Below are 14,413 nucleotides of genomic sequence, written 5' to 3' on the forward strand. Positions count from 1 at the left end.
AACATTCCTTCTGATGTTCATTCATGTTTGTTTCGTGCTGTAACTAGTAGTAAAGCGGAAGAGATGATTCTCATGCGCTCCGCGCTGCTGCTTCGCTATAGCGATCTGTCACGCTACATTAAAGGAGACATATCATGCTTTTAAATTGTTCCTTTTTACATATAAATCATACATTTGTAGTCTATATAAAGCGGAACTGCAATGCTTGGGTCTGAATTCTTCATTATTATAGCTCCACAGGCCCCTTTTCTACCCCTTTTCTGATGTGCGTCTGAGAGCAACTCGTTTTGGTGCGGTCTCTTTAAATACAATTGAGACACTTCATACCCCGCCCCCTCTCCAGGTTGCAGAGGTTCAACTCCACCCCGTTCGGCCATTTTTGTAGTTTGATAGCAGAGATACGATTATCTAGCGGCACAGAAACTTTTTATTCACACGTTATTAACAAAATGTCAACAACGGAGGACTTGTCCAGCCAGCCTTACATGTTCGAGCCAGAGTCGGAGCCGGAGCGAGATGAAAATGAAGACGACGAACCTGTAGAACAACCACAACGTATTCATATGGATGTATCGCACTGGTGTGTACTGTATTTACACATGAAACTTTGGTCTTCCGACCTTTTACCACCGTGTCGATTTATTTCGATTAATATGTGCGAGGGAGAGAGAGCAAGACAGCGTCTAGTTTGGAGACGGTGATGTCTTGTTTACACTTTCGCCTGGCTCTGAAGAGAGAGAGAGAGAGAGAGAGAGAGAGAGAGAGAGAGAGAGAGAGAGAGAGAGAGAGAGAGAGAGAGAGAGAGAGAGAGAGAGAGAGAGAGAGAGAGAGAGAGAGAGAGAGAGAGAGAGAGAGAGAGAGAGAGAGAGAGAGAGAGAGAGAGAGAGAGAGAGAGAGAGAGAGAGAGAGAGAGAGAGAGAGAGAGAGAGAGCGAGAGCGCGCGCGACCGGGTCTCTCTCTCTCTCTCTCTCTCTCTCTGCTCGTTCTTTCAGTTAAACATGCGCCCTTGTCACAAGCGCGGCAGTTTATCTACATTAGACGGTGTAATGAAGCGTGTGGGTTACTACATCCAACAACCGAACATTTTAACTTACCCTCTCGTAACTTCTGCATCCTTTAGCTTGGACTACAAAATTGCAGCGAGAAATAAAAATGGCGGATTGCTCGAAGTGTTGGGCTGGAAGTCAATGTCCTTATTTGGCAGTTCCGCTGCAAATACTGTGACGTAATAGTTCAAAAAACGTCATAGATAACAGAAAAATCGGAACAGGTTGAAAAATATGACCAAAACAGAATATAAAGATATCAACGAAGCACCTGAAGAGAATAATTTCATATTTTCTGTACTTCTAAACACTCCAAATATACAACAAAATGCATTTAAGGGCTAAAAAAAATGCATTTGGCATGATATGTCCCCTTTAAGAGTGTCAATACAGTATTTATTCTTTGAATTTCATGATAAAATTTACAAAAATTGAGACTCTGTTTGAAGTTACAAAGCTTATTGCAATGTATTGGATGGGAGGCATGTTACAAAACTTTGTACATTCATCAACTGAAAACAGCAAAGACCAAAAGATCAAATATTGGGATTTAAGAATTGATATCGGTTTTTCAAAATGACAATCGATTAAAAACAAGAAATCAATATTTTAACCCAGCCTTCAAAAATTATTTTCCAAACAATATAGTTGAATGGCGACTGAGGCTGTTAATCTGTGTTTAGGGGCCCTATGATTTCCATGTTGCTGAAAATGTGGACAACAATCACAGAATCCAGTCATAAAATTGGAATTTCCTGTGTAATATGACAAAATTTGGATGAATAATCACAACTGCGATATGGACTAATGCAAGAGAACCGCGAAAAGACTGCTAGTCTGCATATTGACCAAAAAAAAGAAAAGAAAAAAAAAACAATCCTCAAAACATATTCTTTTGTGTTCCACAGAACAGAAGACAGAAATAGTCATACAGGTTTGGAATGTCATGAGGCGGAGTAAAGGATGACAATTTTCATTTTCATGTGAACTGTCCCTTTAAGCAGTGTACAGATGTCCTGATTTCACCCTTTACAGCTGGAGAACAAAGAGGCCCTTAAAATGGTTATTTGTAATGCAAACAGCTTCAGTGATTAAACAAAGAAACCCTACTACGATATTTTTTCCTCCATCGAAAATCAATAGCCAATCTTGAAGACAACCGATGACGGTCATGTATAATACCACCAGCAAATTAGGCACTACAGAAAACTATTTGATGATGTTGAGAGGCAGTGGATGCAGTACAATTAGATTCATTAGCCTAGATGTTATCAAAAGTAAACTGTGGAATTTGCACTCAGCTAAAAACAAAATTAAGGCAGAGAGTTCTGAGAAATTGATCTCTAAAGGTTGATAGCTTTAGGTAGTTTGTTCACTTTATTGAAAAAATGAAAACAGAAACTGCAAGTGAGATGCAGTACTAGGACATTGTGCATTCATTTAATTCAGCCCTCAGGCATGCTTCAAGGGCTCCACAGAGCAAGAAACACCACTGTGTGAACACTATGATACTTTTGAAGACAGAGTTGAGTAGAATGTAAACATGGCAGTGCGCTTCAGTGACTAAACATCTTCTCCAGGGTTAGTTCACCTCATATTGAAATTGTGTCATTGCTTACTCCCCTGCATGTTGTTCCAAAATCGTTTGACTTTATTTCTTCCGGGGAACATAAAATGAGATGTTTGGCTGAATATTTGGTAATGTTCTTCCAAACAATATAGGTGAATGGCGACTGAAGCTGTTTATATGCGTTTAGGACACTATGACTTCTATGTTCCTGAAAATGTGGACAAAAAAAACACAGAATACAGTCATAATAAAAATGGAATTTAGGATGAATAAATAAATCACAATTGAGATATGGACCAGGGTTAGTGTACGTGAATGTACGAACGAGCAGCAGTTTACACTCAGCATCTGCGGTCTCACTATATAGAGTTCACTTCATGAGCATTTCATCATTTCCTTAGTCAAAACTATTTTTTATTATTAATAAAAAAATACAAATAAAAATGCAAACCATGGACTCTTTTCACAGACTGTGATGACGCGTTTTAACGCTCATCAGCATCGTAAATCCTGCAACGTTTTTTATAGGCTATTTTCAATTGATAAAAAAAAATATGTAGCCTACATTTATAAACACTAGCCTATACTTTGTATTATATTACCTTTGCATCAAATTACAAAAAACGAGTTAACACTAGGCTGTTTCTGATACAGCAGCTGTGGGAGCGATGGTAAAATTGACATTTCTCTCTTCTGACTGCCTTTATCATTCTCTCTATATTTTTTTCCTCTTTTTGTTAGGGAAACACAACACTATTGAGTTTTTCCTTTTGCTATGTGAGAAAAGGGGAACACAAAAAATATATATTGAATGTATTCTTCTCATTCACCGCTATAGAAGTTTACCAAACTATGACAACTTCTGCTTCTGCTCCCATTATATTGGAATTCAGAAAATTAAAACGGAAAATACATAATTTGGGAAACAATAAAATAGAATTTGGAAATAAAAAAATTAAATGGATTTCATAGGACCCTTATGCATTCCACAAAAGGGTTCATATGGGTGTGGAACAGCATCAAAGTGACAACTAGGGCTGAAACGATTAGTCGACAATTTTTTTTTTTTTTTTACAGTCTATGGAATTATGACGGAGTGCAAACGAATCCGAACTAGCAAGGTGTGTGAAAGTTTCACAAAACTTCAAACCAAGAATGCTGTCGTGTGCAATACATGAAAGGCAGAACTTGCTTTTCACGGGAGCACAACATGCATGTTAAAGCACTTAAAGAGGAAACAAGAGGAGCCGGTGAGAGGTGAATGTTCTCCAGCTGGAGCTAAATATCTAGCATTAAATCTCTTTATTAGAGAATGCAATACTACTAATAATAGCAATAATATTAACAATAATGATATAATTACAGTAATGTGATGATTTATTTTTGTATAGAATAAAGCTTGATCGAGCTTAGGAGTCAGGGCTGTTTTTATTATTGTAACACTATTAGGTATTACAGTCTTATCACTTCCCTGTATTTTGTTCCATATTCATGAAGACTTACAAAAGGAGATGTTATGAAGAATATCATGTCAGTTACTTTTTCATACTGTAAATTAAAAGGTGAATGAGAATGTCTCTGTCAGCTCAATTGTCATGTCAATTATTATTATTTTTTTCATTCTTATAATAATTGTTTGCAGTTTAAGTTTGTCTGTAATGCAGCTGATTCATTTTTGTTTTGTTTTTTTCTTCTATTGAAAGAGAGCATTTGTGTGTGATTTGAGTTGGACAGAAATCTGACAACTTAAAGAGAATGACCTCTTTAGTTGGCTTAAAGTTCATTAAAACAACCATTTTTTTTATATATTATAGGCTAGTTAGAATGTGTATAACTCAGTGTTTTAACTAATTGAAAAAGCTGAATAATCGTTCCAAACTTACTGATTAGTCGGCGAAATAATCGACGATTAGTCGATTAATCGTTTTAATAATCGTTAGATTAATCGATTATCAAAATAACCGTTTGTTGCAGCCCTAGTGACAACATTTGCGTATACTGTAGGCTACATATAGCCTAGTGCCAGTATGTTGTAAAGAGTACAACTACAAACAACTCATTTTGATGGTTTACCCAAAGACACATTTTTTTTACTCTTTCCTCACAGACAAAAAGTCATTAACCATGTTAACATGCACATTGTTCTGATTAATGTCTATTTTCTGGTCATGCTTTTATTTTAAATAAGATGTTAACATGCTCCACGGCTATTAGAATATTCCATACAGCAGCATAATCCAAATCAACTTAGACATGTGTTTATTATCGCACATTCTTCTTCTGGAAGAACTAGAGATCCTCTCTCTTGCCATTTATCACTTATTTAGTAAATTGGGATGAATTGTAAAATGAATGAACTGCAAAATGTAGATCTTGAGACTCCTGCTTGAAAAAGGTTGTAATTCCAGAAATGTTTCTTCCATTCCTGCTTGACTTTTCACACTCGTCTATTTCTAATGCAACCCAAAATTACATTTGTTTAGATATAAGATATTGTTCATTTACAGGTGATATTTAGAATAAGGCGCTTACATCGAGACAAAATATTTGCGTGCATATAAATTTACTGAATGAATGCTGAAACTCTGAGAGAACTCATCCAGCCATCTACACACATGTCACAAAAAGAGAGGGTGTGCTCCCATGGTCCTTTGTGTTCTGTTAAGTCAGAGGGCAACCAGTGACAATAGTCCGGCTCTGAAAGCATGTGGAAATGCTTCTTTCCTATGTGTCAAAAAGGCATCAAGTCAAAACAGAGCTCATAGAGTAAGAAAGCAATGATCATCAAATGCTGAGTGAACATGACATCAGTTCCTCTGAATCATCTTCACCAGGCAGTGAGATCCCTTCCTTTTAAAGCCAATTCAAAACAAAACCCTTGAAAAAGCCCCTCAATAACTAACCCCCCATGCAGCTTCCCACACGGTTCTGTGTGCCAGGCTCTTTGACATGTAAATTAAAAAGAGGGGAGGGTAAAGATTTCAAGTGTTAGCTGCATCTGAATTTAAGGTTGTTTGTGTTATTTTAGATTGCATGTTCGAGGAAAATAAAACCATTTCGTCATTTTCAGAAGCTCAACGTGATTCTAATAGAAAATTCTCTCTTATCTACATATACAGAATATATGTAATACCAATTTTAAATACAAAATACAACAGCAAAGTTTCCAAAGTTCGACCAAAAAGTTGCACCATGCAGCACAAAAATTACAGTGCCATGTTAGTGAATGAGACATGATGAGGTGTCAAAAGATTTGCCTTACTGCAATTTGATCTGAGTAAAGCCTCGGAGAACAAAACAACTATGAGTAGTGCATGAAATGACACACCGGAAGATAAATGAAGTAATTCAACTATGCCAAGAAACAAAAATCACGCAATTTCGATTCAGTCGTTTTCATAAAATAAAACAAACCAAAGCAAATCTGTTTCAAACTCTTAACTTACTGTGATGGTAACTTCATGCTTTTTCAGTCGATACTTCAAACTCTTCATGTTTTCTCTTTGGTTGAATAAATAAAAAGCAGCGCGTATATTAGTATTTGAATAAATTTCAACAACAGTTACGTTTTACGGTTTAGTTTGATTAAGCAAAAAACAACTTTTAACGTCTGACAACACACTGCGATTTTTCACCTGACGCGAAACACCACCAGGCTTATCTGGACCCGTTTCCTTACCGACAACTCCGTAAACCAATAGTAGAGAGGCATAGCTGAATAAATTATGTTTTGGCCAATCAGACGTTAGAGGGGGCGGGACTTCCTCGTGGTCCTAGCGGCGTTTGAAAATGTAGCAGGGAACAACAGGAGACGCTGTTGTGCGCCTGACGTCATCCTTACCTGGGAAAAGGCTGGACTTTGTCTCAGATTCAGGGCATTGAGAGAGATAGTTTGGAAAACGTTTATTTGATATCAACACCTGAATTGATTTGGGTGGAGCTTACAGTTCAGGAAAGAAAAGGGTTACGTAGGCTGATAGCTAGCCTATGTATAATAGTGATTTTCATTATAGCCTAGTAGCCTGCTGATTACAGAGTCAGTATTTATTATGATGCTTATATTTTCATTGATGACTCAAAAACAGTCTTGTTTGAAATATGAGTTTGTAGTGATAGCTGGTGCAAAATAATAAATCACAATCGGAGCTAAATTTAGTTTTTTAGTTTTACAATAGGCCTACCAAAAAAAAAAAATAATAATAATGGTTTGCGTACTTTAAATTTTAAAAAAATTTGTTTTATATATATATATATATATATATATATATATATATATATATATATATATATATATATATCTGAATATATGTTTAGCATTGGTTATATTTAGGCAACTTAAGAGATGTGTTGCCCCCTTCTGGCCTTGAAAAGAACAAGAGAAACGAGAAGCTCGTTGAAGCTGGTGACGTCATTTGCGCTTCTGCGAGGCTAAAGCAATGTCAGATTACAGGTAAAACACACACACACACCCTTGTTTTTAAACGTCAGTCCAGATGATAGGTTATGCTTCCCACACTTTATGCAGGAAAATGTTTGCATGTTAATCATTTGCAATCATTTGAAATGATTTGAACGTGTTACCGCAACAAAAGTCTCTTTTGCCATAAATTGAATGTAGCCTTTTTCATTTTGTATTTCACTTTTGCACTATTCTCTCGTTATTTGGCACATCTGATCTGAATACATTTATATATTTACAGTATAAATTGATAGGTTGCCTTTTCCCATAGTAAACCTGAGCGAAATTATACAGTATTGTTGGATTTTTCTTTTCTTTTTTTCTATGCTTGTTTATAGATTTTGTCCAAGAAGTGGAAGTGAAAGAGGAAGAGGCCTGATTGTCCTTGTATAAGCCCTCGGGTCAACGTCATACAGTTATTTAGCAGGAAATTTGACTCTCTCGCTGCCAAATTTTGGTTCCTGGACATACTGTCACAATAATATTAGCAGAACAATTTGATGAATGACTACGGTTCATTTATTAATAATCTGCCTCTGAAAGATTGTTGACGACCATTTCTTATACCATAATTTCTAATAATCGTTAACAAATTATAAATGAATTACAATGACAGTGAATTAACATTGATGTAACATTCACCATGTTTCGTTTATTTGGGAACTTCATTATGCAATGATTTTTTTTTTTTTTTTTTTTGAGCCAGGACAAAGTACTGATCAGTGTTGTGGTCAAGAATACTGTAAGTATTATTTCCCCTTTAGACCATCAGCAGGACTAGATTTTCACAAAATGTGACTTGTCATCAAGGATGACACTAAGTGTTTCGACACTCCTGTAGGCAACATCTGTGTGACCTTCAGCTGATAGTGAGAAATTTGGTGAGGTGGATTTTAGCTGGAAGGAAGAATAATTCTCTCTTGTCAAGTTTAAGTTTGAGGTGTCAGAGAGGGATGTTGACTTTCTGACAACGCATATGTAAAAAAAAAAAAAAAACCCGTAAGGAGGGATGAGATGTATAGCGTCATGTTATCATTCCACAGCAGTAGTCATGAAAAGAAGCGAGCCTGGCTAGTTTCTCATGTTGGTGATAATGGGGTTTCTTGAGTACACTGTTAACCCTTGGTGTAATTTCCAGGGTAAATATATGTAGTGTTTTGCTGTAATATAGGGGAACAGTATTTTACTGTAAAAAGCCTGGTAAGATCTAACATTGTATTATGTTAAGTAGGGAAGTGAGATGGTACAGCACCACTACATAATGATTTGACATCAGAAGAGACATAACCACCAGAGATCTCTCAGTAGAGAGGGGCTTTGGATGGGATCAAGAGGGCAAGTTCACAAGGTTTAGTGAAGTGCTTAAATGTCTGAAACAGTCTTATAAAGCATGACATATGAATGCTGGCCATAGTTATTGTAGCTCAACTGATTGAACCTGGTCATGGGTTCAATTCCCAACACACACACACTGATAAAATACCCTAACTACGGTTTATGAAATCTTCATCACTATGGACAGTGAGAAAGGATCCATTGTGTGTTCATTCTGCAACATCAAACAGATCTTTCGTTTGCCTATATGCAAATAAAGTTCAAGCTTAATTAGTCCCTTAATTGTTTGAAATCATTTCCCGATAGATCATATTTCCATACAACACAACGGATGTTGAAAATATGATTGGATTTTGAAAGCCTGTTCAAACTATTCTATAAACTTTTATACTTCAAAGTCTCACTAGAAAGAGCAAAACAAAACACAGACATGATCAAATGTATTTCATTTAAAAAGGTCAAACAATCAGGCCTAATAAGAAGAAGAAATTACAACAACAGAGATAACAACTGTGCAAAAATACAAGCAAGTCAATTACAATACATGTAGTACAGTACATTTACTTCTACTTTTTGGTTTATATTGTTACTGAATAACTCCAGAGGCAGATAGCACTGAAATGCTGTGGGCAAATTAAAATTTTAATGAGAATATGTTGATATGATGATGTGCATTAAGAAGTGACTAACATAACACCTAACTCACTCGGTAATAGGAAACCATGTCTCCACAGGAAATCCTGTTAACAGTGGGGATCTGATTATATCAGCACACTCAGCGAGAGACCAAAGTGAGTTTTGTAATATTGACAAACATCCATAGGCAAACTGGTAGATTTGCATCCACACAGCACAGCAGTGTAAATCCTGGATGAAACAAAGAGCCGTTTAACAGAAAGGGGAGGTAGTCCATATATACCATCACATGTGACCACATCACATCAAAATACAAGGAAGGATTGTTTTAGTAGCAGCAGCACTGGTCAAAACATATAGGCTACTTTGAATAGACACACAGTGTGTACACAAACAGGACCTTCAATGACATTTCAAATAGTATTCAAATGACATTTAAGTGCACACATAAAATGAGAGCAGTAGAGTTATAAGAGCCATAATAACTCTGCTACTGCTTTGTTTTTAAAGGATGCTTTTGGATAGTCTTCGATGGGAAATGATATGCATCCAAAAAATATTGACTGCTGCCCAGACTGTTCCTCACAGTCCGTTGCCCTCTCTGCAGTCTGAACACGGGAGTGTGACGCATCATAACCAACAGAACATCGTCAAGAGCATCACTTCTGTGCCGGGTGTCCATTAAAAGGCTCCTGTGCGAGTGTGACGGTAAACAGCAGCAGATGTACTGTCTTTTCAAATCTTCCAAATTGCCTGCAAATGACCATCATTAGCTTACTATGTGAGTGATTTAAAGCCACCACATTTAACAAGACGTTAAGCATTCTCATCAGTTATGAACCCGATCGCCCATTTCTGGGTAATTAACTGCATGCCGCAGAGCTGTCATTTCTACAGGATACAAAAACATGTTCTGGAGAAACTGATATGGCCTTGCTCGACTGAATGAAACAAATTTCTGCTTATTTTTGCCTAATGAATTCCAGAATGCTCTGGTCGGGATGGTGGTTTTTGGGCTTGGAGCTTGCGGGAGTGTCTGTCAGTATTGCTAATTGAGAATGAGACAAAACTGGATATGGAAAGCACTGCAAGAGGGGAATGCAGAGAGAGTGTGTTGTCATTCAGAATGTGTGAGGGAGAGAAAATAAAGTTGACAAACGGTTGGCAGCTTAACTTAGCCTTTTGGTTAACCAGGTGGTGTGGTCGTCCATCCTTATTAAGTTCTCTAAAAATATTAAATTAATTGTATATTTGGTATAATATCACTAATGTAAAATGCTGAGAATGTGTATTTTTAGATTTTTAAAAAATAATTCTAAATGGCTTATGATGAAAATAGGTACATATGGGAGACTGATGCTAGTTTTCGTTACAATGTTTATTCTGATTAATATTTCTCTGCAGGCTATTAAATTTCACAGTTCGTTACCCAATAGCGGGGCAAGTTGTCACAATGGAACTAGCCATTAAACAGCCTATTATAGGCATCTCAGCTAAATTTAAACAGTAAAATATATAGGCCTATAACAAAATAATTAATTGAATTGCAAAAATGGCAAAGGTAACATCCTATAATATCAAACCAAAATTTTGGCCAACAAATATTATTGGGTAACACATTATTTTACAGTGTCATTGTTACACGTTACATTACTGTAGTAATAACTATCAATTATGCATAATTACATGCAACTAACCCTAAACCAAACCCCCAATCCTAACCCTATAGTAAGTAAATTATTATTACACAGTACTTAAATGCATAATTACACTGTAACACGGACACCTTAAACTAAAGTGTAACAAGATGTGACAACTTGCCCTGGCCTGACATTTATGCAAAATACTCCTGAAAACACAGTTCAGCCTTTCGGTTTAAATCTAGTGTCAGTGTGTCGATTTATTTCACTTGTTACCAACAACTAATATAGCAAAATATGGAATTTGATTTTGGAGGATGAAATTTACAAAATAAAAACAAAAGAAAAAGGTGTATGAAACCAACATACAAAAACACTGATAGGGAAAACACATTTGTGTAACTGGACTTTTGACTCAAAGGCTAATACTGAGGAGTAATCCTCCCCGACAACATCCCGTGTCTCGTAGGTTATATTCTCTGTTTACCAAGTCATATTTTAATTTATTTTATATATTAAACATGTTTTAATTTAACATTCAAAAAACAATATAGGCTATAGCCTACACAATTACCCCTGGAATTGAGAACTAAAGTGCACAATAATGTATTAATTTAAAAAACTTCCCTGGAAGAGAAATAATGAGCATATCAGCCATTGAAGTATAGTGCATTGAAAGGTATTGCCACTAAATTTAATTTAGCTGCGTTTTTTTAAATTGTTGGTTTTAACTGTAATGTAACATTTTATATCGAGACATTGACAACAATGTTCCACAACAATACAAAGACATTCACACAATTCAATTGATGTACACCAAGCGCATGAGGCAGTTCACCCAAAAATAACAATTCTGTCCTTATTTACTCACCCTCATGTTGTCACAAACCTGTGAACTGACATCTCCTTTTGATCTCCACTGAAGGAATAAAGTCAAAAATGCTTGAAAAACATGAGGGTGAGCTTAAATAACGACCGAAAGTTACATTTTTGGGTCAAATAACTCTTTAGGACTATACACATTTGTTCCACAGGATAGACGCGCGTGCGCTTCTTTAATTCTCAGACGCGGAGAAACAGGTCCTTTAGTTTTTTCCTGAACTCTCTGCGCATCAGACAGTAAATAAGTGGATTTAAACAGCTGTTTGCGTGCGCCAGGCACACAGTCACCGGAAACACATAGGTATGAACGATATAGTACGACTTATCCCAGTACACCACGTTGAATTTCACCAGCACGCCCCAAAACGTTATGGCATGATTGGGCATCCAGCAGAGGAAGAACGACAAGACCACTATGGTGACGGACTTTGTGACTTTGTGCGTTCTTCGCTTCGAGTTGCTCATCATGCTCCGCTGTCGGATGAGCCTCAATAGCAGCAGGTAACTGATGGAGACTATTCCCATTGGCAAAATAAAAGCGATTAGTATTTTCTGGAGATGATAGACTGCCAACCAATACTGTCCCTCGGGGAACCGCAACAAGCAAAGTTTTTCTCCGGCCACGTTAGTGACTGTGGAGAAAATGGATGTTGGCGCGGTGGCGACGGTGGCCAGGGTCCACAGGACGACGCTGACCCACCTGATGGAGCAGCTGGTCTGTCTAGTGCTGTCCTTCAGAGCCGAAGCCACTGACCAGTAGCGCGTGATGCTCATCGCGGTCAGGAAGAAGACGCTCGCGTACATGTTCATCACGGTCACCGAGAGGATGATCTTACACATGGCGTCTCCAAACGGCCAGCTGAAGTCCAGAGCCGTGTCCACGGCCCAGAAAGGCAAAGTCAGTACAAACTGAAAATCTGTCACGGCCAAATTGAGGATGAAAAAGTTTATTTTGGACGTGCGTCTGTCTTGTTTCACGCGAATAAAGAAGAAGACCAGCAAGTTGCCAATCAAACCTACGACGCAAACCACCGAGTAGGTGATGGAGATCAAGCACCTCAACACCGGACTCCCATCGGCGCTCACATCAATGTCTTCCAAGCTTTTAAAGCGCTCCCGATCACTGATGGATCTGTTGATTACACCACTCTGATTACTGTCTCCCATTGTATCCAGCGACTTCACAACTTCAGTGTTGCCCATGACGACAGATAATGTAGGCTACTTCTATACACTAGATTCATATGTACTTATCTATAATGAGTTGGTTATGCCTATTATTTAGTCGCATTGATTACTTAGTTTTAGACTTTTTAACTGCTAACTGACAATACATCACTTATCCTACCCTACCATACAAACAAGTTCGACGTGCAGAAACTATGAGCACAACGCGGCGCGCCCAAGAATTTATCTCGAGCGCTTCTTTAATGTTCCCGCCCATCGAGAGCAGTGATTCGTCTTCCTGTTTGATTGACAGGACGACGCGGAGTAAAGGCACACACAACATTGTTCCGCTTTTACTGTAAAAAAAAATTGTGCTCAAACCTTTATAAAATAGCATACATTAATGGAAGAAAACAACAACAACAAAAAAAGTTTTTAATAACAAAAAAAAGAGAGATTTAAACAGAGATGAGGTTTATTAAAGCGGCTTTGTGTGGAGTTGGAAGGGAACAGGTGGATCTTGTCATCTTGGTAAGTTTTCACTGCCATCTGCTGTTCACATGTAAATTTACACCATTTTCTCACGGTTTCTTACTACCACTTCAAGGCTTTGGTTTAGATGTTTCAAGGGACACTTCACCCCAAAAAAATGAAAATGTTGTCATCATCATCATCAAAAGAAGATATTTTAATGAATGTTGGTAACCAGACAGTTGATGGTAGCCAATGACTTCCATAGTACTTTTTTCCTTCTCAATGGCTACCGTCAACTGTTTGACTACCAACATTCTTTAAAATATCTTCTTTTGTGTTCAACAGAAGAGAGACACTTCATTCAGGTTTGGAACAACTTGAGGGTGAGTAAGTGATGACAGAATTTTTATTTTTGTGTGAACTATTCCATTAAGTTGGGATCTGATATGACAGTTGAATGAGAGGATTCACATGATTTGTTCTAAAGGATTTAAAGGCAGGAAATATTTAAAATGTGGCATTTGAGACACCATGGGTTATCAGAATGCGTAGTGAATAGAAGGTTAAAATGGTGAGAAACCATCTATTATGTTAGGTTTTAAGAGTTGGTTGGTTAGCCTTATGTGTGGGTTTTATCATTCAAAAAAAGACAACCAAATTGATACATTTCATATCATCTTAAATCTGCCTTAGGCCTGTGTGAATTGAAAATGTGCCAGTTTGTTGCCCCAGATACAGCGGTTTCTGAAATATGAACAGGCACCTGGTTAGTTCTCAATTTAGAATCTTCACCTTTTCACAGATTGATCCAGGCTTGTCTGACCTTTATACTGAACAGTATGCCATTCAACTCAAATGGCTTATGCCCATCTGACAGTGCAAGTTACTTTTCAGTGAGCAGGTTAAAGTAGCTGAGCTATTCAGCTCTAATGTAAAGGAGTGAATTCCAAATTCTTAAAATGTACCAAAAAAATTATAAAATCTTATACACACAATGCATCTCATTCTCAACCAGCTCTTTTTTTTTCCATCAAGACAAAAGCCAAAGTTAGCTCAATGCATTTTATTACATCTAAATGTCTCTACATAAACATGTAACATTCAATAGGTAAACAATTTCTTTCAATGCATGTAATAAATATTTTTTTTTTACTTAGTACTTTATACAAACTGACATTGGTCTACTGTACAATATGTCTTCCAC

General features: G+C 37.1%; 2 protein-coding genes across 2 annotated transcripts in view; both read right to left on the reverse strand.

Moving 5' to 3' along the window:
• uacab (uveal autoantigen with coiled-coil domains and ankyrin repeats b) overlaps positions 1-6,290 on the reverse strand; it is a 57,546-nt gene extending 51,256 nt beyond the window's left edge. The window contains exons 1-2 of the mRNA XM_084405537.1: positions 6,252-6,290; positions 6,063-6,117 (exon numbers count right to left, since the gene is read on the reverse strand). Of these exons, the coding sequence (XP_084261663.1) occupies positions 6,063-6,110 (48 nt within the window). The 5' untranslated portion in view covers positions 6,111-6,117; positions 6,252-6,290. The remainder of the gene's footprint in view (positions 1-6,062; positions 6,118-6,251) is intronic.
• Positions 6,291-10,655: 4,365 nt separating this feature from the next.
• Positions 10,656-13,304, reverse strand: rxfp3.3a1 (relaxin family peptide receptor 3.3a1). Its single transcript, XM_084406142.1, has one exon. The coding sequence runs from the start codon at positions 12,769-12,771 to the stop codon at positions 11,749-11,751; it is 1,023 nt and encodes a 340-aa protein (XP_084262268.1). The 5' UTR covers positions 12,772-13,304; the 3' UTR covers positions 10,656-11,748.
• Positions 13,305-14,413: the final 1,109 nt, after the last annotated feature.

The sequence above is a fragment of the Rutilus rutilus genome (genome assembly GCF_951802725.1).
Source record: "Rutilus rutilus genome assembly, chromosome: 3".
Classification (NCBI taxonomy): domain Eukaryota; kingdom Metazoa; phylum Chordata; class Actinopteri; order Cypriniformes; family Leuciscidae; genus Rutilus; species Rutilus rutilus.